Raw genomic sequence first — 25,685 nt, forward strand, 5'->3', positions numbered from 1 at the left:
GTCTTCTCAGTCTCTCCTTCTCTAGGTCTCCCCGTCTCCCTCGGCGCCTCACCTCCCCCTCCTTGCTCCCTCACGCTCCCTCCCTTTCCCTCCCTCCCATCGTCAGGCTCCCCGCCCTTAGTATCGCGAGACGAGGTGAGAGCTGGCGGAGCGGCGGCGGCGGCGGCGGCAGTAGAGGTGACCGAGGCGGTGGCGGCGGAGGCGGCACCGAGTGCTGTGTCGGCCCCGGTGCGGCCGAAGTCGCGGTAGAGCGTAGCCCCCACGCCCCTCCCCCGTCCGCGCCCTCCCTCTTTCCCTGGGGATGGAGAAGGCGACGGTTCCGGTGGCGGCGGCGGCGGCGGCGGCGGAGGGAGAAGGGAGCCCCCCGGCGGTGGCGGCTGTGGCGGGCCCCCCCGTGGCGGCGGCGGCGGCGGCGGCGGAGGTCGGCGGCGGCGTCGGCGGCGGCAGTGGGGTTCGCTCGGCCTCGTCTCCTCGTGGGATGGTGCGAGTCTGCGACCTGCTCCTGAAGAAGAAGCCGCCGCAGCAGCAACACCACAAGGCCAAGCGGAACCGGACTTGCCGACCCCCCAGCAGCAGCGAAAGCAGCAGCGACAGCGACAACAGCGGCGGCGGTGGAGGCGGCGGCGGCGGAGGAGGAGGTGGCGGCGGCGGCACCAGCAGCAACAACAGCGAGGAAGAAGAGGACGACGACGACGAGGAAGAGGAGGTTTCTGAGGCAAGGGCCTGGGTTCCCAGGATGGAGGGAGGAAGGGACCTTAAAGGATAGGGGCCGAAGGTGGGAGGGGACTGGCGGTGGGGCCGAGTCCAGAGGGGCGATTTCGGTTAGGGACCAAGCTTTCGACTGCCCGCTTGCTTTTCAGGGCCTGAATCGTGAAGTGTGGGAGCGTTGCGGGGGGGGGGGGGTGAGGGTGGCTGACACGTGGGGGTGGGAGGGACCCGGAGTCCACAGAGTTGGGGAACAGCGTGTTATCGTGGGATGGTTCCCACGGGGAAGGATGGAGGGAATTGATTCTTGATTTGCACACCCGGGCGGGGTGGGGGGTGGGGTGGGGGTGGGGGCTCCGCTGGGGCCAGTAGGGCCAGCTCATTCCCGGGGCGGGGGCGGGACCAAAACGGGAGGGGTAAGATAATAGGTAGATGAGTCTCTTGGGAGCCAGCAGGGGGTTGATACCTTTCTCCCAGTTGTGAGATGGAGGGGTGCAGAGGAGGGGAGGAGTGGAGGTAAGGTTGTAAGGGACTCAAGAGCTAAGTATTTGTGTATGTGAGAGACACGTGAGAACCTGTACTTTTCCATACTGTTCTGCAGCAGTTTTTTTTTTTTTTTTATAACTATGGTGACTGCCGAAGTAACCTTCACTTTCTCGATATCTCAGGGATTTTGGATGAACCGTTCTTATATCCACATATATTTATGAGCAACTGAGTGGATGAAAACTATTTCTCACATATACATACCTATCCATTTTCAAATACCTCCTTAATGGAGAAAGAATTAAGCTAGGGGCTGTTGTTTCCCAAATAATATGGGATAGACAGCCAAGCCGGTCTGCTTTGGAGCCAGGCTTGGTAATGGTGAGTTGGAATAGGAAGGCGTCTTGATTTGTCCTAGTGATCTGGTTTCATAATAACAGTTCATATTTTTTTTCCTGGGTCCACAGACAGGCGGCGTTGCAGGACTTTATTCCTCCAAGAAAGCCTTAGAACGCAAAAGCTCAGTAAAGCACACTGTACAGACAGACAACTAAGAGTTAGCCTTACGAGTTAGCAGTTCTTTTTCAGTTCTCTTGTCTCCTACATGAAATGGAAACTAGAAAAACCTTGATCTGGAGAAAGAAATTGCAACTTAGAGACAGCAGAGGAAAATAGCATTAAAGACTGATTATAAACTTAGTTCTAAGAACAACTGAATTATCTGGAAATACCACTTTCCTTGTATTCTCTCGCACATAGAACTTATCTTAGTACAAGGCTGATTTTCTGAAAGTTGCACTTATTGCATCTGAATTCTGTTTGAATAGACAAATAATCCTTTAAAGGGTTTTTGAGGCTTGCCTGTTAGAAGACTAGATTCTATTTTACCTCAGACTGAATGAAGTTATATAGGTAGAGATGTAAGAGTTGAATTATGTATACCAAAAAAATGGACCTGACTGCTGTTACATTGTTCAGCCTGTTGTATTCTGAGGATAGGTTTGTATTGATAGATTTTGATTGGCCTAATTGGATAGTTGAGGAGAGTATGTTCAGGCTGCACTTGACACAATGATGAGAAAGTTGTGATGAGATCCTTATCTCCAGTTAAATCTATATGGGACTTAGGATCCTTCCATTGTATGATTCTTCTCAGAGGTGGGAAACATTTTAGAAATAGTCTAGCCCAACTTCTATATTTTGAAAAGGAGGAAAACGAATCTTAGAAGAAGTGGAATCATAGCAGGTAGTAGCAAAAGTAGAAATCAAAGTTCTCTGTTGTCTTAGGCCAGTACACCTTTTAATGATAATTTATTTTCTTAGATTTCCCTCTTGACCCCTCTAAAAAGTATAGGCACTGAATTACAAGATAACTCAATGCTGCAGGTGTGGGCAAAATACCAGTATTTCAAAAAGATCTTAAATTCACCGAAATTTCAAGCTCTGGTTTGGAGCAAGATCATGATAATTGAATAATATTTGCTGGAATATTTTTCTGCAGTCTCTACATACCTAAGTAGTTTAGTCCTTTGGAATGTGGCCCAATAAATGAAACTTTTCATAATTCCTTCAATTGTGAAGGATGACCATAAGCCTATAGGTATGTTAATTTTGTGGGTCAGGTTTATTCTCCTTGGAAAATAGTAATGGCCGACCAATTAGAGGAGTGTTACTTTTTTGTTCTTTAATGTGCCTTTATTCTGTCTCCTGCATAGTCATATAAACAATGTTTGTCATTTATCATGAAGATGAGTCAGGAAAAGTGTTAGAAAAAGCAACTATTAAAAAAGATCTATACAGGAACTCTATGAGGAATGAGTAGATAGAAAGCAGTACAGTTTGTCTCTGCACTGGTCTCTAACTTTTGACCAAAGTAAAGAAAATAAACCTCATGCTTACTGTACACTCTAGGCTCAATTTACAAGTTGTGCAGTGTTTCTCTTTTAATTACTATTTTCCTGATGAGTCAGCAGAAGGTGAACTTCCTAGTGGTAGAAAGCCTTACGCCTAAAATCACAGAATTTAAGTTCTTTTTCTAATTCATCCTGTTGTAGGCTCCCCAGTTAAAAAAAAGTGAATATCGTGATCCTGAATTTATCCTTGCAGTAAAAGTTACACAAAAGTTAAGAATATGAAAGATGATAGTTTGCAATACTTAACCTAAAAATTGATAATTTTTAATAATCAATTTTTAAAAAAAAACTAATTTCATTATGTATTTGAGAGGCCTGTTAGAGAGTGCAAACAAGCGTGAGCACTTCCTTCTGCTGGTTCACTCCCCAAATGGCTACAGTGGCAGGGGCACAAGCACTTGGGCCATCTTCTGCTGCTGTCTCAGGTGGATTATCAGAGAGCTAGTTGGGAAGCAGAGCAGCCAGGACTCTAACCAGTGATCATATGGGATGCCAGCTTTGCAGGTGGCCTCTTAACCTGCTGTGCCAGAATGCCATCCCCAAATATAATTTAATGGAAAAAAAATGTGTAGATTTGCAGTGAAGAAATGTTAAGTAGATATTCTCTGTATCTGCTGAAAGAGAAAAAAATGGAAGGAAAGGAGAATTAATTTAAATAACAGTTTTATATTAATATTAAAGAACTAAAGTATAATTCTTACTAGACTAGGCTATTGTGAACTGAATTTCTCCTAAAGGATTTCAGAATAGGATAATCATGTTTCAAGTAATTTTTATAACTCTGGATATACCTGGAAACAAAAGATCAAGAGCTCTATTCTCTCTTTTTCCCCATCTGTTGGAGACAAAAACCTTTAGGTCTAAATTTGAAACTGCACAATTTTCTTGGCTTTCAGTGGATAACTGTCCCATATGGAAAATAGAAATGAATTTCCTTAACACTTCTTTTCAAATTAGTGAACTAAATTAATTAAATTAAAAGCGTTGAGATTGCAGGAGTTTATGCTTCACTTCAGAAATAACATTGCATTCTATTAAATGCATTTTTAATATAATTGAATGATGTCAATTCTTTCTAAAGCAGAATTCAAGGGTGGGAATTTACTATTAAAAGTTTAAGAGTGACATTTTTGTTGAAGATGCATAAAGTATAAAGACAGTAGGAGTTGATCCATTTACTTTTTGGGTGTTCTGTACCTGTAAAGATTGAAACCTAGTGAAGAAATTTTAGACAAGGGAAGCTGGTAAATTAGTACTGACTTAGTGTTTGAAAGGATTTGTGAAGCTGGGGAGAATCTGTTTATAGACAGAAGAGGTAGGGTTGAGAATGAGGAAGAAGGAAAAATTATTTCAGAATTAGATTGTTTCTTGAAGAACACTTCCCAGCCTTTTTTTTTTTTTTTTTTTCCTTAATGAAAAATGCTATGTTCTGGTTTAATTCTTAGGATCCTAAATTAGTCCAGAGAAAGTTGCTTGTTTCTGGGTTTCATCTCTTAATTGAGTAGTGGTATTTGTAAGCTAGATGTTAAGATCTTTGAAGCAGTAGTTCTGTCTTAATTGTAATTATCTTGTTTTCTATCTTGCTTAAGCATAGTACTGATTAAGAAACATTTTCAATGTTTCTTAATGAAACATTGAATTCATTGTTTTCTTAATGAAACAATGAATAACTGGTACTTAGGGAGTATTCAGAATTCATTCAGGAAAGCAAGAGAAATAATGGAATTTATTCCTCCTTTTCTTGGAGCCAGGGCCTCTGAACAGCTGAAATTTATATTTATTTCTTAATTCTCTTAACGTTGGTGATCTTCTATAGGTATTAGGAGGAAAGACAGTTTACACTAATAGGCGTTGATGGTTGAATATGTGGTAAGTGCCTTCAGCCTCCTAGAAAGATTTAAATTTAAAATTTAAATTATTACTATTTTTTTAAATTTTTGAGGGAGAGAAAGAGGCTGAGACAGAGAAAGAGAGAAGCCCAATCCACTTGTTCACTCCCCAAATGTGCACAAGGGCCAGGACTGGGCACTGCTGAAGACAAGAGCTGCTATCTCAGTCCAGGTCTTCCGCATGAGTGGCAGGAACCCAACCACTGACGTTATCAACTGCTGCCTCCCAAGAAGCTAGAATCAGGAGTCAGAGCCAATAATTGAACCAAGGCACTGTTAGGGTCACAGATGCCCTGACCCACTTTCTTAAACTCTAGGCCAAATGCCTGCTCCTATATTGAGATTTAAAAAACATAATAAAAATTAATATTTATTTAGTGCCTACTGAGATGAAGGCTAGGTAATGATTAAGAGCATGGACTCTAGAGCCTGATTTCAAACCCTTGATCCATCATTTACTTTGTGACCTTAATTGGGCAAGTTACTTAATTTCTCTCTACCTTTATTTCCTCGTATGAGAATGGTGAATAATAGTAGATCCTACTGTAGCATTTTTATTAGTTAAGTGAGTTACTACAAATTTCATGTATTCTTAGTTATTTTCATCATAACCCTATGAGGCAAGCACTGCCATGTTTACTCCACTCCAACAAATGTTTGGTGTTCCCTGACTATATGCTGGGTATCATACTGTACTGGATGAACAATAGTGAATAAAACCATTTCAGACACATTGATTTAAAAATGCACCAGTGAATAAATACAGGTTTATGGAGGTGTGAGAGTGATGTTAAATTGTTAAATGTATACCCTGAATAAGGTGTGGTGCATTTCATAAGTATATAAATATTGGGAGGTTTGGAGGAGACATTTTATAGGCAAAGATAACTGGTTTAGAAGGTTTTAAGTAACTTTATCAGGGTCACATAGCTAGTGTCAGAATAGGATTTTTTTTAAAAGATTTATTTATTTATTTGAAAGGCAGAATTACACACACACAGAGGGAGGTCTTCCAACCACTGGTTCACTGCTCAGTTGGCCACAACGGCTGCAGCTGTGTGGATCCGAAGCCAGGAGTCAGTAGCTTCTTCTGGGTCTCCCACACAGGTGCAGGGGCCCAAGGACTTGGACCATCTCCCACTGCTTTTCCAGGCCATAGCAGAGAGCTGGATTGGAAGTGCAGCAGCCAGGTCTCGAACCGGTGCCCACGTGGGATGCCTGCACTGCAGGCGGCGGCTTAAACCCCTGTGCCACAGTACCAGCCCCAAGAATAGAATTTAACCTGGATATATTTGATTCAGAACCTGTTCGTTCATTTATTTATCAATGTGTTCTGTTATGTTGTATGATGTTTTTAGTACTGCATCTCTGATGTTGGCCTTTTAGATAATATTGATACAAATTCAGATTGTATAGAGGAAGAGACTTTTTGGAAGCAGGGCAAGCATTGAAAACAAGTCTGTTCCAAGCTTTTCTTACCTTTTCACAAAAAAAGTACAGATAAATGTATCTATATTCCTGCCATGTAGAGTTAATAATTCTTAACAAAATGAAAACTTAATAATGAAAACTACTCTCTAAAGGCAACCTTTTGCTTTTCCCTTGCCTTTTAAGATTCTTACTCTTCAAAGTAAACTAAAGAAACTTTTTTTCTTTAAAATAGGGTTGTTAACTTGGGGTCTAAATAGGCTGTTAATTCTTAGAAATTAAACACAGGATTTTGTTGAGGATACTTAAATTTTTTTTTTATCATATTATGTGTGTGAAGTTTCATTGGATACTTGGGGAAGTCTAGGGCCTGTTCCTCTCTACCTCTCGTTGTGTTATTTTGAAACATTCTCAATAAAGAGGTAGTAGGGAATCTAGAAGCCATTTATTTGGATTCTTTAGAGTTTCAAACTGCTTCTAAGAATGTAATGTAGGAAAGAGGCTTATTTATAAAGCAGTAGATCCAAGATTGATCTGTCTGCTAACTACCCTAATACCTATTCTCTTTTCTCTTAAATTATGTTTCCTACCTTGTTGTACATTATGTATTATGAAAGTCTTACTATCTTCTACTAAATTTTCTGATCTATGAAGTAAGAGTATTTCATAAATATTTCCTTATTTGCCACTTAGTCTGAATTATTTGGGATCTCACACCTTAATGTAACAGTTTATTCAAGCTATTTACACTGTACTCAAGAAAGATGTTTTAGACCCCAGTTTTCATTTAATCTCGTTGCTACTAACCTCAGCCACCTAATTGGAGTTACTGTTATGAAAATTTCAGTGTTGAATAATCTAGAGCAATACATTTTGACTCTAGAAATTCACTAGGCTGTTTGTTAGATTGCTTCTACTAGCATCTGAGTATGCCACACAATTGACTAGGTAATTTTTATGTCCTTGAGGAGGTACAGTAGCTTTTATGATGACAGTTTATTCTGAATTTTTAGTTTAGTGGGTTTAAAATATGTAAATGTGGATGCTTTTAATTTTTTCATGTTCAACCAAGGGTGAAAAGGAGTTTTCACTTCACAGTGGTGTGTGAAGTAGTGCCTACTATATATATCATATATATGATATATATGTGATATATATGATATATATATATGATATATATATATATATATATATAGGCAGAGGCATAGAGAGGGGTATATTCTATCTGCCAGTTCACTCCCCAGATAGCTGCAATGTCCAGAGCTGTGCCAATCTGAAGCCAGGAGCTTCTTCGGGTCTCCCACATGGGTGCAGGGGCCCAAGGACTTGGGCCATCTTCCACTGCTTTCTTAGGCCATAGCAGAGAGCTGGATTGGAAGTGGAACAGCTGGGACTTGAACCGGCATCCATATGGGATGCCGGCATTGCAGGCGGTGGCTTTGCCCACTACACCACAGCACTGGCCCTGCTGATATATATTTGTTAGGACCAATAATAGGCACCAACATCCACAGTAACCTATGCCATTCCTAAGTACTTTGAACTTTCATCTTTTGAAAAAAAAACAAATCTGGTAATTATGAGTGCATTTCTAATCACGTAAACCTTACCTCTGGCAGAGTTATGTTCATGTGTTTGCTACCCAGAAGCAAATGCCCTTCCTAACTTACAGGGTTTAACTTTTAATATTTGCCTTTAGAAATTTTTTATTTGTGAGGGGAAGTAGAATTGTGCAGCAATATAGGTATCACTTTATTGTTATTTATAATTTGGCTTTTTAATTTTGAATAAGATCTTGAGTTTTATTTTCTCAAAATTAATATAGACCTAATTATTGAAAGTGTAACTTACATTGCTGTCCATCATCTAGAAAACTCATAAATGTTATATGAAGGTCAGCATTTTAAGTTTACATGTGAATGTAACTAGAGATCCGGGAGAATGAGGAAGAAAATATGTAAGGATAGAGTACTTTTAAGAATTCCTGTTGGAGCTAGTGTTACTTAGTGTTTCTTTCACCGCCATTTATTTGTCACTATTGAAGTCTAAGTGTTAAACATAAACACGTTCTTGTACTGGTAGTTCATATTCATCTGATTGTTCTACTTTAGCCTTTATCTTGTCCCCATGGTTTTTCTGGAGCTACTTGGGCTTCTTGGAGAGGTTAAATAGATTGGCAAATCTTTTCTATGTCTTTTCTATTGCTATCTGAAGTTAATTTATTGACCACTTATTTCAAGTCATCTGTTTGCACCTCCTTGGGTCATGATTTCCATCATTGTCTTCCAGAATGATAGGCCTGTTGGTGCTGAGCTTGGGAAATTGTCCATATGTGATTGTTGAGGTTTTTTATTTATTTTTTAATTTTTAATTTTTTTTTGTAAAACCAGCACAGAGCAAAGCAGATAACATGGTCCTGAGCTCTGTATTGGACTGCCATTTTTTGACCATGGAGCACATTTTGTCACAGGTAAGATCCAGGCCATAGAAGTTGGGTTATTTTTACCCTGAATATTCTTAATAATTAGCTTACATTTTCTAAATGAAACTTCATTCTGCTAACCAGTGAGACTCATGTCAAACACATGGCCCTGGAGGCCATCAGATGGAATTTTGTTTCCTTGAATCCTCATGACTAGTGATTTTCCAGTATTTCTGGTTTTGAACATGGCAGGTACTTTCACATACTATCAGTCATTCTTAGAAAATGAATCAACAACTTCTTGACTCCCATTTTGCTGCCTTTTGTGAGTTGCTTGTTCTTGGCAAACACCATGGTGGTGCTCAGAGAGTCAAAAGCCATTTAATGTTTTTTTCTCTTAATAATAAATTTTGTTATGTAGTGGATCTTTCTCAAAGCAGGCAAATGGATCATAGTGAATTGTACTGATGGGATAATTGAGAATAAATTGGAAAATGTTAAATAGGGTTTTATGAGGTAAGGGTAAAAATTGGACTATTTTGGGTAAATGATCTGAAATACTTTGTGCTTTTGGTAAAAGGGTAGCATAATATTGGCTGAGTTTAAATAAGATGTTGGAGATAACCATAATCATCCCAAGAAGATTATTAGGTGTTCTAATTTAACCTTTCATTTTATCCAATCTCTTCCACCATCCCCACCCCCAATAAAAAGAGAAAGGAGCAGGCAGAAAAAGTATGAAGAAAATCCTATCCAAAAATTAATTATTGGTATAAATTTTTTCTCATATTTTGTCCTTAATTAGTTTAAAGGCATTTGAATGAAGTTATTTCAAAGGAATCTGTAGAAAGATTGGTTTTGTAGTTTTTAGTTTGGAATAAATAAACATCTATTTTCTTTTCCCTCTTTTCTGTCACTCTGAATCTCAAAACTGAGAAGAAAAAGAAGTCCTCTTGTTTGTGTTGTACCAGCTCCATTTCCAGTTCAGCTTTTGGCTATTATTGATTGTTTCCTTTTCTGTATGGAATTAGTATTGAAAATAGTCATGTTGCAAAGCTTCTAGTGAGGCTCTTAATAGTGCAGGATGAAGAGTAGGAATTCTTTTACCTAACATTTGTTGAGAATCTTGTATGTGTGGCTGATTTCAGTATTTAATAGTTTCACCCATATCATTCTCCGTGGAGATGAAAAATCCTATATTTTAAATCAAGCTATATGTGTTAAATGTATATTAGTTTAAGTGAATTTATATTTTGTCGCTAGTAAAACCTTCTTCTGTAGAAGCTTAGCAGTGTTAGAATTCATTTTCTCGGGGCCTGCGCTGTGGCGCAGTGGGTTAATGCCCTGGCCTGAAGCACTGGCATCCCATATGGGGCCAGTCCTGGTTGCTCCACTTCCGATCCAGCTCTCTGCTATGGCCTGGGAAAGCAGCAGGAGATGGCCCAAGTCCTTGGGCCCCTGCACCCACGTGGAAGACCCAAAGGAAGCTCCTGGCTTCTGACTTCAGATAGGCGCAGCTCCAGCCGTTGCGGCCATCTGGGGAGTGAACCAGCAGATGGAGGATCAATCTATCTCTCTCTCTCTGCCTGTCATCTCTCTGTGTAACTCTCTCAAGTAAATAAATAAATCTTTAAAAAATTTTCATTTTCTCTATGTGATTTTTAGAAGATAATTATCACTGTAAGCATAGTCTTCTAATTAAATTTATTTGCCCCTGCCATCCATGTTTGAAACAAGGATGGAGTTCCTGGTATGAGCCAGGCTCAGACTTGGCTGTTATGACCATTTGGGGAGTGAACTGGTAGATGGAAGCTCTCTCTCTCTCTGTGTCTCTTCCTCTGCCTTTGAAATAAATAAATCTTTTTAAAAAATTAACAGATATTTAAGATCTAGAAAAATCATCTAGGGATTATGAGGCATTTGAAGAAATGAGACATTATTTCTAGATTCATAGATTCATAAAATTTATTTATTTTTTATATATATAATGTTTTATTTATTTTTTTCATAGTTGAAAATTTTTTTAAAACTTTTATTTAATGAATATAAATTTCCAAAGTACAGCTTATGGATTACAATGGCTTCCCCCCCATAACGTCCCTCCCACCCGCAACCCTCCCCTTTCCCACTCCCTCTCCCCTCCATTCACATCAAGATTCATTTTCGATTCTCTTTATATACAGAAGATCAGTTTAGCATACATTAAGTAAAGATTTCAACAGTTTGCTCCCACACAGAAACATAAAGTGAAAAATACTGTTTGAGTACTAGTTCTAGCATTAAATCTCAATGTACAGCACACTAAGGACAGAGATCCTACATGAGGAGTAAGTGCACAGTGACTCCTGGTGTTGACTTAACAAATTGACACTCTTGTTTATGGCCTCAGTAATCACCCTAGGCTCTTGTCATGAGCTGCCAAGGCTATGGAAGCCCCCTGAGTTCACTGACTCTGATCATTTTTAGACAAGGCCATGGTCAAAGTGGAAGTTCTCTCCTCCCTTCAGAGAAAGGTACCTCCTTCTTTGATGACACGTTCTTTCCACTGGGATCTCACTTGCGGAGATCTTTCATTTAGGTCCCCCCCCCCCCCCCCCCCAGAGTGTCTTGGCTTTCCATGCCTGAAATACTCTCATGGGCTTTTCAGCCGGATCCGCATGCCTTAAGGGCTGCTTCTGAGGCCAGAGTGCTGGTTAGGACATCTGCCATTCTATGGGTCTGCTGTGTATCTCGCTTCCCATGTTGGATCATTCTCTCCCTTTTTGATTCTATCAGCTAGTATTTGCAGACACTATTCTTGTTTATGTGATCCCTTTGGTTCTTAGTCCTATCATTGTGATTATTTAACAGCAATCACTTTTCAGTTAAGTTTCAGCACTTAAGAAGAATTGTGTATTGATTACAGTATTCAACCAAAAGTATTAAGTAGAACAAACAAAAAAAATACTAAGAGGGATAACATATCAAGTTGCTCATAAAAATCTTGCTGAACTAAAACTAATAATTTAAAACTGAAAGATTATTTTAATCCTTTCTAATTACTTTATTTGGAAATCTTTGTTAGCTTAAATGTGTGCCTTTAGAATTGATTCCTGATTATAAAGATCTTTTTGTTTCTGTTTTGAATACTAGTAAGGTAGAGTTTATATTATATCTCTTTTATAACTACCTCTTGGAATACTCAGTGATTCTTTTTAAGATGAGATCTATATGTGACATTTTCCCAGAGTGCCCTTGACAACTAAATTACACTGAAGAGTCATCCATTCTAATTTTATCCTGAAGGTTTTATAGTAAAAAAAGGAGGTATCTATATTAGTATGCTTGTGATTACGATAGGTAGAAATCTGTTAAAATTTGGGAAATTGATTTATAGGACAATATACAGTGAAAAATATCTCTTAATTGGATTTTTATAGTGCTTCATATAAATAAACATACTTATTTGTAGAAGCATATGTATTTATAGAAACTTTGACAGAATCACAAAGGTGTATAGAACTATACAAAAATTGTATAATCCTGCTTTCCAAAATTATCATTATGTAATCTGCCTTCTTGTTTTTCCTTGATGTACATCAATCAAATTATCAGGAAGAACAGAGCTGTCATTTAATAATTTTGCCTGCTAAAAGTTTCATTGATGAGCATTCTTCAGATATGTCGTTTGTGAGATGAGTCTTAGATAATGATTGTATACTTAATTATAAAAATTAACTCATTCATGCATGTAAAAAATTCTTCGAGTATGTATGGATTTTTATCGCCTTCATAGAGTACATGATGCTAACAGCTTGATATATATCAAATGCAGTAGCATCTTTCATGGTGAAGAGGACTTTCATGGTGAATGAGGATTTTTCACATTGTTCTCATTTGCCTATGAATGTCCCATGTTAAGAATATTTATAATCTTATTTACTTAAGAATGTTATTTATTTGACCTTTTATGTTGGTAGACATTTTGATTATTTTTGTTACTGTTGCTACTACAGTTATAATGCTAAAGTGAAAGTATTCTTTTATGGCTATTTTTGAATATAAAAATACTCCTTTTGGATAGACCCCAGAAAAGGAATTGCTGGACCACGCTGTAGGCACATATTAAATTTAATAAATACTCCCAGGTTTTAACTTTGATTAGTAATGTATAAGAATGTTTTTTCCCAGATACTACCAATTTTCTTAGCTTGTTAAACAGAAAATGCTTTTCATTTTCTTGATTATTAGTGACATTGAATACATTTTAAAAAAAAATTATTTATTTGAAAAGCAGAGAGAGAAGAAGTGAGAACCTGCAGTCCTATCTACTGGTTCACTTCCCAAATGACCAGAACAACGAGGACTGGGTCAGGCAGAAGTCAGGAGCCAGGAACTCAATCCAGGTCTCACATGGGTGGGAGGAACCCAATCACTGACCCATCACCCCTACCTCCCAGGTTCTGAATTAGCAAGAAGTTGGAGTTAGGAGAGGAGCAAAGTGTGACACTCAGGTATGAACTCTGATATGGGATACAGGCATGTTAACCTCTAGACTAAGTGCCCTCCCCCTATTATTTTTTCATGATCTGTGGAGACCTTCTTCACCCTAGTATAAACTTTATTTTGATACTTCTGCACTTTGTTTCCAGGGATATACAGATCTTTTATATATGTGTATATAATATTTAGTTGTTGTATCTATTTTCTATTCTTTACAATATCATTGACCAGTCCTTCTTGGAAAGTGCTTTGCTTTCTCCTTACATAGTATCATGTTCTCCTGTTTCTGTCTTGCTGCTCTTTGTTGGTCTTCTCTCCCTCTTCCCTGCAACACGCATGTCCTTGATTATTTTAGTACCTCGTTGCTTAGTCCTGTGGTCCTGTGTCCTTTTCTGCCATGTATCTAGTCTCACTTTGTCAGGTGATTTTGTCTTGTCTTATGCCATCATATATCTGTTGTCCAGGTTTACTTCTCCATTATATAAAGTTTTCTTCCTGAGTATTTGGCTTACCCTTTTGGCTACCCAACTTTTTTTTTTTTTTTTCCTGGTGGCAGGAGCCAGGTACTTATCCTGGTCTCCCATGGGGTGCAGGGCCCAAGTACTTGGGCCATCCTCCGCTGCACTCCCTGGCCACAGCAGAGAGCTGGCCTGGAAGAGGGGCAACCGGGACAGAATCTGGCACCCCGACCGGGACTAGAACCCGGTGTGCCAGCGCCGCTAGGTGGAGGATTAGCCTATTGAGCCGCGGTGCCGGCCTTTTTTTTTTTTTTTTTTTTTTTTTTAAGATTTATTTATTTATTTGAAAGTCAGAGTTAACACACAGAGAGGAGAAGCAGAGAGAGAGTCTTTCATCCGCTGGTTCACTCTGCAATTGGCCTCAATGGCCAGAGCTGTGCTGATCAGTAGCCAGGAGCTTCCTCTGGGTCTCCCACGCGGGTGCAGGGGCCCAAAGACCCAGGCCGTCACCTGGGCCATCTTCCACTGCTTTCCTAGGCCATAGCAGAAAGCTGAATCAGAAGTGGAGTAGCCAGGACTTAAACCAGTGCCCATATGGGATGCCGGCTCTGCAGGCGATGGCTTTTCTCAGTACGCCACAGTGTCAGCCCGCTATCCAACATTTGTATAAACCTGTCTTCTAACACCTGATCTTCTCTTTCCTCATAAGAATATGTCAGAGTCCCATGAGCTACTATTTATAACTCGGTGTAAAAGACATCTACATTAGGCCTTTTTCTTAATTCAGTGTAGAACTTTTAAAATAAGAAAGACTCCTCTTTGATCCAATCCATTGTATAGTGTGGAGTAGGAATATTATCATAATAAAGGCTCTTTTAGAGAGGGGAAGAATGGGAAGTACACAGCAGTCATTGATCCATATTAGTAATGAAATCCTTCTGGGCGGAAGTTAAGATAACTGCCTGGCCACTGTGTAAGTGCCTTGGTTACATTAATTTTATTCTGTGGGAGAAATGTTCCTTTGACTGATCTGTAAGTCCTTGGCTTTGTTCTTTAGGTGATTTCTTGTTATCTTCCTTGGTCACATTGAAAATAATAAATATTGGGAAGTGTGATATACTAGAAGTTGTACAATTTTTGTAGCCCCCACCAGTTGGAATAGATTCAGGCCTGCAAGATTACTTAAAGTTTAAATCATAAATTTTATTTGTTAATAATGTAGTTTGATGACCAAACTCTTTCAAAAACTTCATAGATTTCTATTCTATTTTCTTTAAATCCAAACCCTGGGACATGAACTGTAGCAAAAGATCTCTGTTAGTCTTGAATTTTTGAAGCCTCCTAATTTTCTTAGTTACTGGTCTGCATGCTAGGCCTGTTTTTCCCTTCTTTATGTTTCCAGGCCACCTTGAAGATATCTGAAATTCGGATGATATTTCAGGAATGGTTTAATCAAATAAGTAAATTAGGAAATTTCTGTATAACAAATAGTTTATTCTATAGACGTGGCTCATATGGTTATGTGGGCTGACTAAGCAAGTCTGAAATGTATATGGCCAGCAGGTTGGGAAGTGAAGGTGGTAGGCAGGGCTGAACCTGCAAATGAAGGCTCAAGCTGTTCTCTATAGGCAACCAAGAGAGGAAAATCCAGCAAAGAGAAAATTGTAGACTCAGCTGCTGTTTGGAGTCTATATACCAGGAAAAACCACGGTTTTGTTGTTGTTGTTGTTGTTGTTTGTTTGTTTTTTTTTTCTAAGATTTATATACTTGAAAGAGTTAGAGAAAATCTTCCATCCACTGGTTCACTACCCAAATGGCCACAACAGCCAGGGCCGGGCCAGGCCAAAGCCAGGAGCCAGGAGCTACTTGTGGAATTCCCATGTGGATGCAGGGACCCTGCTTTCCCAGGCACATGAGTGGGGAGCTGGATTGGAAGTGGAGCAACTGAGCCTTGAACTGGTGCCCATATGGAATGCTAGTATCGCAGGTGATGGTATAACCCAGTCTGTCACAGTGCCTGCCCCCAAACCACATCTATTTGAAGAGCTCACTGAGGATGATTTCTCTAATTTAAAATTGGCAGATTAGGGACTTGAATGACATCTGCAAATCCCCCCCCTTGCAATACCTCGATTAACATTACATTGAATAATTGAGAGAAGATACTTGTATGGTATAAAATAGCTTTAATCCTCTCCTTTCTTAGTTTAGCCTAACCAAGTTGACACATTAGAAACCAGCACAATGAAACTATGAAACTGCTAGAAGAAAACATAAAGGAAACAGTTTAAGACATTGGTATAGGAAATTCTTTTTTTTTATAAGACTGTCAAAGCTCAGGCAGCAAAAGCAAAAATAGACAAATAGGATTGTATCAAAGAAATTTTTATGCAGTGAAACAATACAGTGAAGAGACAACCTACAAAATGGAAGGAAATATTTACCAACTATTCATCTTATAAGGATAAATATTTAGAATGTATGAGGAACTAAAACCTCAACAAAAAATAATCCAATTAAAAATTAGGCAAATGATCTCAAGATGCAAATGCTCAGTACATAGAGACTTAAAAAAGTTCATGGAAAGTGGAATCTAGGTAAGTTTATTTTGGTGCAAAATTTTTTTGAAATCCATGTATAGGTTTTTCATAATACATATGTTTTTGAAGACCTCCTCATAAACATGCATTTCAAAGACTTCTGCACAAAATACACCTATGTTTTAAAAAACAAAACAGAGCAACATTTATTTGAAAGGAGGACAGAGAAAGAAAGCTTTCATGTGCTGATTTGCTCCTCAAATGGTCACAGAGCTGGAGCTGGGACAGACTGAAGCCAGGAGTCCAGAACTCCATTTGGGTCTCCCATATGAGTGGCAGTGTCCCAAGTACTTAGGCCATCTTCTGATGCTTTCCCAGGCACATTAGCAGGTAGCAGGAAGCTGGATGGGAAATGGAGCAGCCGAGGTGTTCCAGTATGGAATGCTGGCTTTGCAAGCAGTGGCTTAACCCACCAGGCCACAACACTAGCCCCCCAAAATAACTCTTTGATTTCATTCTCCACAGGTTTTTTGATGTGCCCTATCATTAACCATCAGGACATGTAAATCAAAACTGCAATAAAATATCATTTCATACCAGTTAGAATGGCTATTATCCAAAAGGCAGAAAATAAGAAATGTTAGTGAGGATGTGGAGAAAAGGGAATCCTTATACACTGTTTAGAAATGTGAGTTAGTACAGCCATTATAGTATGGAGGTTCCCTGAAAGACTAAAGATAGATTTACGTATAATCCAGTTATTCCATTTCTAGATGCAAATGAAAAAAATATGTGTAAGCAAATGAAATCACATCAGAGATACCTGTTTCCATGTTTGTTTCAGGACTATTCACGGTACCTAAGATATGGAGTCAACCTAGGTGTCCGTTGATGGATGAGTGGATAAAGAAAGTATGGTAGATGTACTCAGTAGAATATTAATCATAAAAAGAATGAAATTATGACCATGACATTTCCAGGAAAATAGATGGATCCAGAAGTTATTTTGTTAAATTAAGTAAATTCAGCCAACACAAATACTGCATGTTGTCTTTCATACATATGGAAGCTTAAAAAAAAAAAAGTCAATTTGTATGTAGAAAAGTGATTGCTAGAGACTGGGAAGGGTGAAGAGGAGGAAGGAAAGAAGGATGTTAGATAATGGGCACCAAAACACAGAAGAAATAAGTTCTAGTGTTGACAGCACAGTGGGCTCAATATGTGGGTACTTCTAAAAGCGTGTGGAAAATAAAATTAAGGGATAAGTTTGTTTTGGTGCAAAAATTTTTTGAAATGTGTGCACACAGGGGACTTAAAGTAGCTCATGAAAAAATGTGTTATGAAAAATTATACATGAATTTTTGCACCAAAATAAAGTTATCTTTTAATTCCATTTGTCCACAAACACTTTGAAGTTACTTCACATAGTTCACAGTAAATGTATTATGTATTTTATAAAGAACTAGAAGAGAGGAGTTGGTATGTTCTAGTTGTAAAGAAATACTAAGGAAATGGAAATGCTAATGACATGATTTGATCAGTTCATGCAGTTCATGCTGTATACATGTGTTGAAATACATCGTACTCTATTTAAAAAAGGACAAATAACAACAATAACAAAACCAGGACAGATAGGAAAGCAGTACACTTACCCAGATCTTTGTTACTATCTGGCAAAAAGCTCTTGAGGTGACAAGTTATCTCCTGTTATTTTGCTATGTAGAAGTTGCTGCCTTTTCTACCCTAAAAGACCCCAAATTACTGGACTCTTCTATGTTGAGGTTTGCTGCTGAAAATTAAGTCATTTCTGTCTCTGCTTGCAAACTGCCTTGTTTGTAGCCAAGTTTTTTCTGGTTGATCTTTAAATAGCCAACACACATCAGTGTTCTTGAGTTTTCCGAACTGTTTTTCTCAGAGCTACTGGCTTATTGGGCATGTGAATGACCTCCTTGTCATTAAAAGGCAAGAATTGCACGAAATGTTTCCCAGCTGTGTAACAGGAGTCATTAACTCTCAAGCCTGAGGTCTGTTTTCTTGCTACGTGTCCTCTGAGCCTTACCAGAATTCTTAGGAATTGTTACCGAAGCAGCTCACTTCTAAATTACTATATTATTATGATATACAATGGGTAGTGAAGCAAAGAGACTTCAAAACTCATGTGTTCTGTCAAGGTATTGGTTGCTTTCTCTTATGTGGTAATCCCAGGGCTATTCCTTCAGGTTGTTCAAAGACCTCAAAGTCAGTTCCTGCTATCTTACTGCTCCACCATTTCTAAAGCCGGGGCTGTCCTATAATGTAGCCACTAACCACGTGTAACTAATGAGCCTTTGAAACATTGATAGTGCATCTGAGGATTGAAATTTGAAGTTTTGTTAAATTATAGTTAATTTAAATAGTACTGTGTGTTAGTGCATATATAGAATGTTTTCATCATCACAGAAGTTTTTATTGGGGAATTCCTCTTCAAATATTGACTTCATCTATAAGGGTTAAGCTAGCTAACCCGCATCATATCCATGTTTCAGCCTGTTATGGGGTCTGAATTGTATACCCCCAATATTCACATGCTGAAGCCCTAACACCAGGTACCTCACAATGTGACTATATTTGGGGATGAAACATTAAAAAGGTAAATAAGTCAGATGAATGGGCCCTAATCCAGTCTTTACTGGTGTCCTTAAGAGGAAATTTAGATGTAGACACACCAGGATGCACTCAGAGGCCATGTGAGAATACAGAAAAGGTGGCCATGTACAAGCCAAAGAGAGAAATCTCAGTAGAAACAAAATCTGTTGACATTCTCCAGAATTCGAAGAAAATAAATGCTTGTTTTTTTAAGTCACCAGCCTGTGGTTTTTGATTATGACAATCCTGGTAAACTTAGAGTTTCAGAATGCAAAACCAGAAAAATTAGCACAAATAGGTCACTTTTAAGGAATTGACCAATGAGTTGCCTGTTATATCTCACTGGCCAGAAGTTAGTTATCTATGGCCACACCTAGAACTTAAATCTCTTGCAGGGTTACCATATACCCACATAAAAATTGTAGAGAAGTGGTCTAATGTGAAAGAAGAAGGAAAGTTATGGAAACTGAGGGATAATTAACTTTTTATACTGATAAAGTTACAGGATTATATTGTCTTTATGACGAATAGAAGAGAAAAGTCATTCCTGGTTCCTGAAATAATCTTGCTAGAGTAGCTTGGGTCATGTCCCCATTGTTGAACCAGTCACTGTCACTAGGAAAAGATCCTTTTTCAAGGATATGTTATGTTTTTCCATCTCGTGTAGGAGGTGGATTAAGAGGTGATTCTATTATGGTTAGTAGTGAATTAAGCCTGTGGATTATAGAGTAGATTGAAAGTATGTCTTTGCAAAAATCAAAGAAAATAAGAGGAAGGAAGAGGATTGAGGGAGGGATATGGTTATCTTCTTAGAACTGTACCTGTGAAATACTTGAAATCTGTTCTCTTTGTATTAATAAAAATCCTAAAAAGCATTAACAAAAAAGATTATGTCCAGAAAACAATCGTGGTACTCTTGTAGTAACACCTCTAAGAGTAATGGAGAGAAAGAACATGGTGGAAGCTTATTCATTAAGGGACAGCTCCTTCCAGGAAAACCTGGGTGCAGAAACCTGAAAATAAGTAGAAACATGACTATTTCTTGCCCTTAACCTAAGATTAATTTTTCTGTAGTTCATACCATTTATGTGAGATGTGAGGTACGTGATGGTCACCTACACAGGTAAATCTTAAACACATGTATGAAGCACTTTACAGACTAGGTTTTAGTTGTAAGCCACACCTCAGTTTCATGTTTTACCAGATGCGGAGAATGCCAAATGAGAAATTACAACATGAGACTATAAACTATGAAACATTACTACCAGAATCAACCGGTGGAACCTGCTATTTATTTTTTTCCTTAATAAAGTAAAATCTTTTAAACTAGTCCCTATTGAGCACTCCCTTAATTGAACTTCATCCTGAAAAACAAGTATGCGCTAAAGTGAAGGGGTTTGCTTTTATGGGACAGGAGGTGAAAACTTGTAGGTGATCTGAGCACTGTGATCGGCTCACAGAGAATATTAGCATTGTTATAGCTTCTGTTCATTTACTCACATCTCTAAAAGAAAAACAGCCAGCTGATTTCTGCCTGAACCTCTTGGAATGGTTTCCCAAAGAAAGAGGGTTTCTCTTACCAAAAAGGTATTGTGGGAAAGTGGAAAGGCAAAAGAGTCTTTTTTTTTTTTTTTTTTTTTTTTTTTGACAGAGTGGACAGTGAGAGAGAGAGAGACAGAGAGAAAGGTCTTCCTTTGCCCTTGGTTCACCCTCCAATGGCGCACTGATCCGATGGCAGGAGCCAGGTACTTACCCTGGTCTCCCATGGGGTGCAGGGCCCAAGCACTTGGGCCATCCTCCACTGCACTCCCTGGCCACAGCAGAGAGCTGGCCTGGAAGAGGGGCAACCAGGACAGAATCTGGCGCCCCGACTGGGAGTAGAACCCAGTGTGCTGGCGGCACAGGCGGAGGATTAGCCTAGTGAGCCTCGGCGCCGGCTGCAAGAGTCTTAAACATAAACACCTCGTAAGTTTACTTTGAATCTTTCCACTTCCCATTTCTACTACCATTTGTGGAAATTAGTCCCAACTATTATCTTACTTGGACTTTAAAATATTTATTTTATTATTTATTTGATAAGCAGAGTTAAAGAGAAAGAGGGAAAGACAGAGAGAGGGAGAAAAAAAGAGATCTTCCATTGGCTGGTACACCCTCCAAATGGCCACAATGGCCAGAGCTGGGCCAGGCCAAAAACAGGAGCCTGGGACTCTATTTAGTTCTCCCACGTGGTGGAAGGGGCCCAACTACTTGTGCTGCCTTCTGCTGCTTTTTTAGGCATGCTGCCAGGGAGCTGGACAGGAAGTGGAACAGCCCAGACACAAACCAGTGCTAATATGGGATGCCAGTGTCCCAGGTTGCATCCCAAACTACTGTACCACAATGCAAATCCTCTTTTTGGACTTTGTAGTAGCCCATAATATGATATAGTTACCTTTCTTACCAAATTTCATTATTCTTTGTGCATCATATGAGGCTAATCTTTCTGAAATGTAAATCATCATTTGCCTTCTCACTGCTCTTAGAATGAATTTCAAACTCCTAACTGGCCTACAGTTCTTTGTTTGGCTCCTGCTTGTTTTTACACCCTTTCAGTTCTTTCATTGTCTTCTAGTCACACTGACCTTTCTGTTCTTAACATATACGGATTGACTGGCTTGGCCTGGGGCCTTTTTGCTTTTTTCCTAGGAGGTTTTTCCCCCTGCTCTTTGTTCTTTCCTATTCTTTAGGTTTCCACTTTAGATAACCTTCAGTGTCCAGTGTTGTTGGATTGCTGGAGGAAACTCCCACCATCTCTTCTATCTCTTATTCAATTTTCTGTCTGTAACATGATAAATTGAATGAATGGGGGACAGGCCCAGAGAAGAATAGTGCTGTTGGTTTTTATACAAACTTCATTGGTATTAAATAGTTTAGTGTACCCTTATACCTTTTTTTTTTTTTTAAACCTTTTTGAAAGGAGTTTGTGGATGAGGGTGAGCTGGAGAAAGTTAAGTATTTAGGATCCCCAAATTCTTCTTCTTTTTTTTTTTTTGACAGGCAGAGTGGACAGTGAGAGAGAGAAACAAAGGTCCTCCTTTGCTGTTGGTTCACCCTCCAATGGCCGCCGCGGCCAGTGCGCTGCGGCTGGCGCACCGCGCTGATCCGATGGCAGGAGCCAGGTACTTACCCTGGTCTCCCATGGGGTGCAGAGCCCAAGTACTTGGGCCATCCTCCACTGCACTCCCTGGCCGTAGCAGAGAGCTGGCCTGGAAAAGGGGCAACCAGGACAGAATCCGGCGCCCCGACTAGGAGTAGAACCCCGTGTGCCAGCGCCACAAGGCGGAGGATTAGCCTAGTGAGCCGCGATGCCGGCCCGGATTCCCAAATTCTTAAGTCATGTGTTTATTTGTCCATATCAGTTTTAGTTATTACTAGTTGGACCTTATGAAATTATTTTTTTGTAAGTCAGTAGTCATTAAATCTCTGTGATTTCATATGATTCAGCCTAATATGTTAGTTACCATGTTTTGATATCCTGGAAGGGAGTTCTCCCTCATTGATCTTCTTTATCAAGAGTTTTAGAGTATATTTAACTTGTCAGATGTGCTTTAGAGTGACTTTTTACAAAACTGCATTGGATCTACATTGAAATTTGAATTAATTTGGGGAGAAGCAAATATATAATACCTAATATCGTCTTTAGAAATTTGACATGCCTCTATTTTTTTTCAGGCTCTCATCTGTCTTTAATAAAGTTTTATAGTTTCCATATAGTTTTAGCACATTTCTTGTGGAATTCATTGTAGTTCTCATTGCTGTTGTAAATAGTATCTTTTTTTTTCCATTACACTTTCCAATTGGTTATTCTTAGAGTATAGTAACCTATTAATTTTTGTATTTTGATCTTGTATGGCCACTGAACTGAATTTTTATGTTGTCAGTTTATTCTTCTGAATATTCTGACTAAATGGTTATATTGACTCTAGTAAGTGATTTAGGTGTCTTTTTTTCAATAATTATAGGTTGTGTTTTTCTTCTCTTATGGCTCTTAATATTGTTGAATGTCAGTGACAGTGAAGATCATCTTTGTTAGGTATAACACAAATATCCTTAATTTATGTCATTTTAGTATATCTCTTAGCTCACTGGGTTTTATCATAAATAACGTACCAAGTTTTATCATATATAACATTGACATCTGTTGAAATTAGGATTTCTTCCCCTATCCCCTCATCTATTTATATTGCAGTCATATACTACCTAATATCAAAATGTCTTTGCAATACTTGGTATGATGTAGAATTATTTAATAATATTAGATTTGATTTTATTAATGATTTATATTTTCTGTGAAAATTATCCCTTTGATGTCAGGTTGTATTGGAAGAAACTGTAACAGTTTCTTTTCTTATGTCATTCTTAAAAAGATATGACTTTAAAAATCTTATATTTATTTTCATTTTATTTGAAAGGCAGAGAGAGGAAAAAGAGACAGATGGAGAAAGATCTTGCATTTCCTGTTTCACTCTCTGAGTATCCACAACAGCCAGGGCTGGGCCAGGATGAAGCCAGGAGCCCAGGACTCAATTCAGGTCTTCCATGTGGATGGCAAGAATCCAAGTACTTGGACCATAATAATCTGCTGCCTCCATGGTACACATTAGTAGGAAGCTGAGTTAGAAGCAGGATAACCAAGACCTGAGTCAGCTACTCTGATGTGGGATGCAGGCATCTGAAGCTCTGACTTTTCCACTGAACCACATGCATGCCTGGTGGATGTTCTAAAGATGTAATTTATGGGGCCAGTGCTATGGTGTAGTGGATAAAGCTGCAGCCTGCAGTGCCAGCATCCCATATGGGTGCTGGTTTGAGTCCCGGCTGCTCCGTTTCCAATCAGTCCAGCTCTCTATGGCCTGGGAAGGCAGTGGAAGATGGCCCAAGTCCTTGTGCCCCTGCATCTGTGTGGGAGACCCGGAAGAAGCTTCCTGGCTTTGGATCTGCCCAGCTCCAGTCATTGTAGCCATTTGGGGAGTGAACCAGCAGATCAGATCGAAGACCTCTCTCTCTCTCTCTCTCTCTCTCTCTATCTCTCTCTCTCTCTCTGCCTCTCCTCCTTTCTCTGTGTAACTGTGACTTTCAAATAAATAAATAAATCTTTAAAAAAAAAAAGATACAGTGTGTGTTTGTGTAGCTCATGTTTTATTTTTGACCCTATTTGCTGCTGAGGTGTTAGAAAGGAGCTTATCAAGTGCTTCATTTGATCCCTTTGTTGCTTAGTAATTTTTAAAAATGGCTTAGGTAATATAGTACATGCCTCATTTTTAAAATGACTTAATTTTTCAAATGATGAACAGTGTAATGTCTACCATTTTAACCATTTTTAAGTGTTCAACTCAATAGTGTTAACTATATTGTTGTGCAATAAATCACCAAAACTTTTTCATCTTATGAAGCTAAAACTCTGTACCTACTAAATAACAATACCAAGTTTCTCTTTCCCCTAAGCCCCTGGTACCTACTGTTCTACTTCTTTTTCTATTAATTTGTCTACTTTTTAGGTAACAAAAAGTGGAAGTCATGCAGCATTTGTCTTTTGTAACTGTCTTATTTTAAATTGACATAAAATTCTTAAGGTTCATCCATACTCTAATGTGTGACAGGATTTCCTTTTTAAGACTGAATAATATTCCATTGTATATAACACATTTTCTTTATATATTCATCTGTTGATGAATATAGGGGGTATTTGGTTTTTTTCCACCTTCTTGCTATTGTGCTTCTTATTTTTTACATTTAATTCAAATTTATATGGGTTTATGGCAGGTTAATCAATTGACTTAGTTGTTTCATAGTCTCATCTTTTCCCACGGTAGACTGGATTGTATCTATTCAATATGTTCATCTTTTTTTGTATTGAACTTGTAGAAGCTGATGGTCTACATACTAAAATCAGTGGTTTGTATTAAGCAGTTTCTTATTATTTGATAAATAATATCTGTGGTAGGGTTCTGTGCCTAATAAAATGATTTTATATTTTTTTATTTACTAGCCAGTGGTCGTTTAAGTTTTTTTTCTCCCCACTACTTCTGAGTATAAAAATACTTGATTTTCTTTCCTTTTCCCCATTCCAGATTTCTAGTAAAGAAGTAAAAGCACTTTCATGAAAAAGATAGGAGTAGTACTGCCATCTGAAATCTCATTAGTTGAGTCTAGGCTGTCTTTGGACTTGAACATCTCCTTCCACTATTAGAGCAAAGCCTACAAACTATGAGTATTTTGTAGTCCTCTTGCACTGTCATTCCAGTGTCTTCCTTTTTTATTATTTAAAGAGAAAGTTTATTTAAAAATTGAAAAACAATTTACAGTGTTTGTTAGTTTCATTGTTATATATTCCAAATGAACTAGTGATTATTTAAAACTTATGTTGTTGCCGTTCAGGAAATGCCAAAATAAAACTTCTATAAGACCAGTATGGATAAGTTAAATTCTATTGGGTGAGTTCAGGTAACATCCTTTTTTTGTTAAATTAATTTATTTTGTTTGAAAGGCAGATTTACAGAGAGAGAGGGAGAGACAGAGAGAGATTTTCTATTTGCTGGTTCATTCCTCAAATGGCTACAACTACCAGAGCTGGGCCAGACTGATGCCAGGAGTTAGGAGCTTCTTCCGGGTCTCTCACGTGAGAGCAGAGGCTCAAGCACTTGGGCCGTCTTCTGCTTCTTTCCTAGGTGCATTAGTAGGGAGCCAGATTGGAAGTG

General features: G+C 38.8%; 1 protein-coding gene across 6 annotated transcripts in view; it reads left to right on the top strand.

Moving 5' to 3' along the window:
• Positions 1-122: 122 nt before the first annotated feature.
• ANKRD17 (ankyrin repeat domain 17) overlaps positions 123-25,685 on the top strand; it is a 187,593-nt gene continuing 162,030 nt past the window's right edge. For 4 of the 6 annotated variants that reach the window (XM_051820220.3, XM_051820223.3, XM_051820224.3 and 1 more), the window contains exon 1: positions 129-715. In XM_051820220.3, the coding sequence (XP_051676180.2) occupies positions 302-715 (414 nt within the window). In that variant the 5' untranslated portion in view covers positions 129-301. Of the gene's footprint in view, positions 716-25,685 lie in introns of all 6 variants that reach the window. The other 2 variants (XM_051820219.3, XM_089302645.1) reach the window with 2 other exon arrangements.

Source organism: Oryctolagus cuniculus, chromosome 8 (assembly GCF_051225735.1).
Source record: "Oryctolagus cuniculus isolate XC-2025 breed Fujian yellow rabbit chromosome 8, ASM5122573v1, whole genome shotgun sequence".
Classification (NCBI taxonomy): domain Eukaryota; kingdom Metazoa; phylum Chordata; class Mammalia; order Lagomorpha; family Leporidae; genus Oryctolagus; species Oryctolagus cuniculus.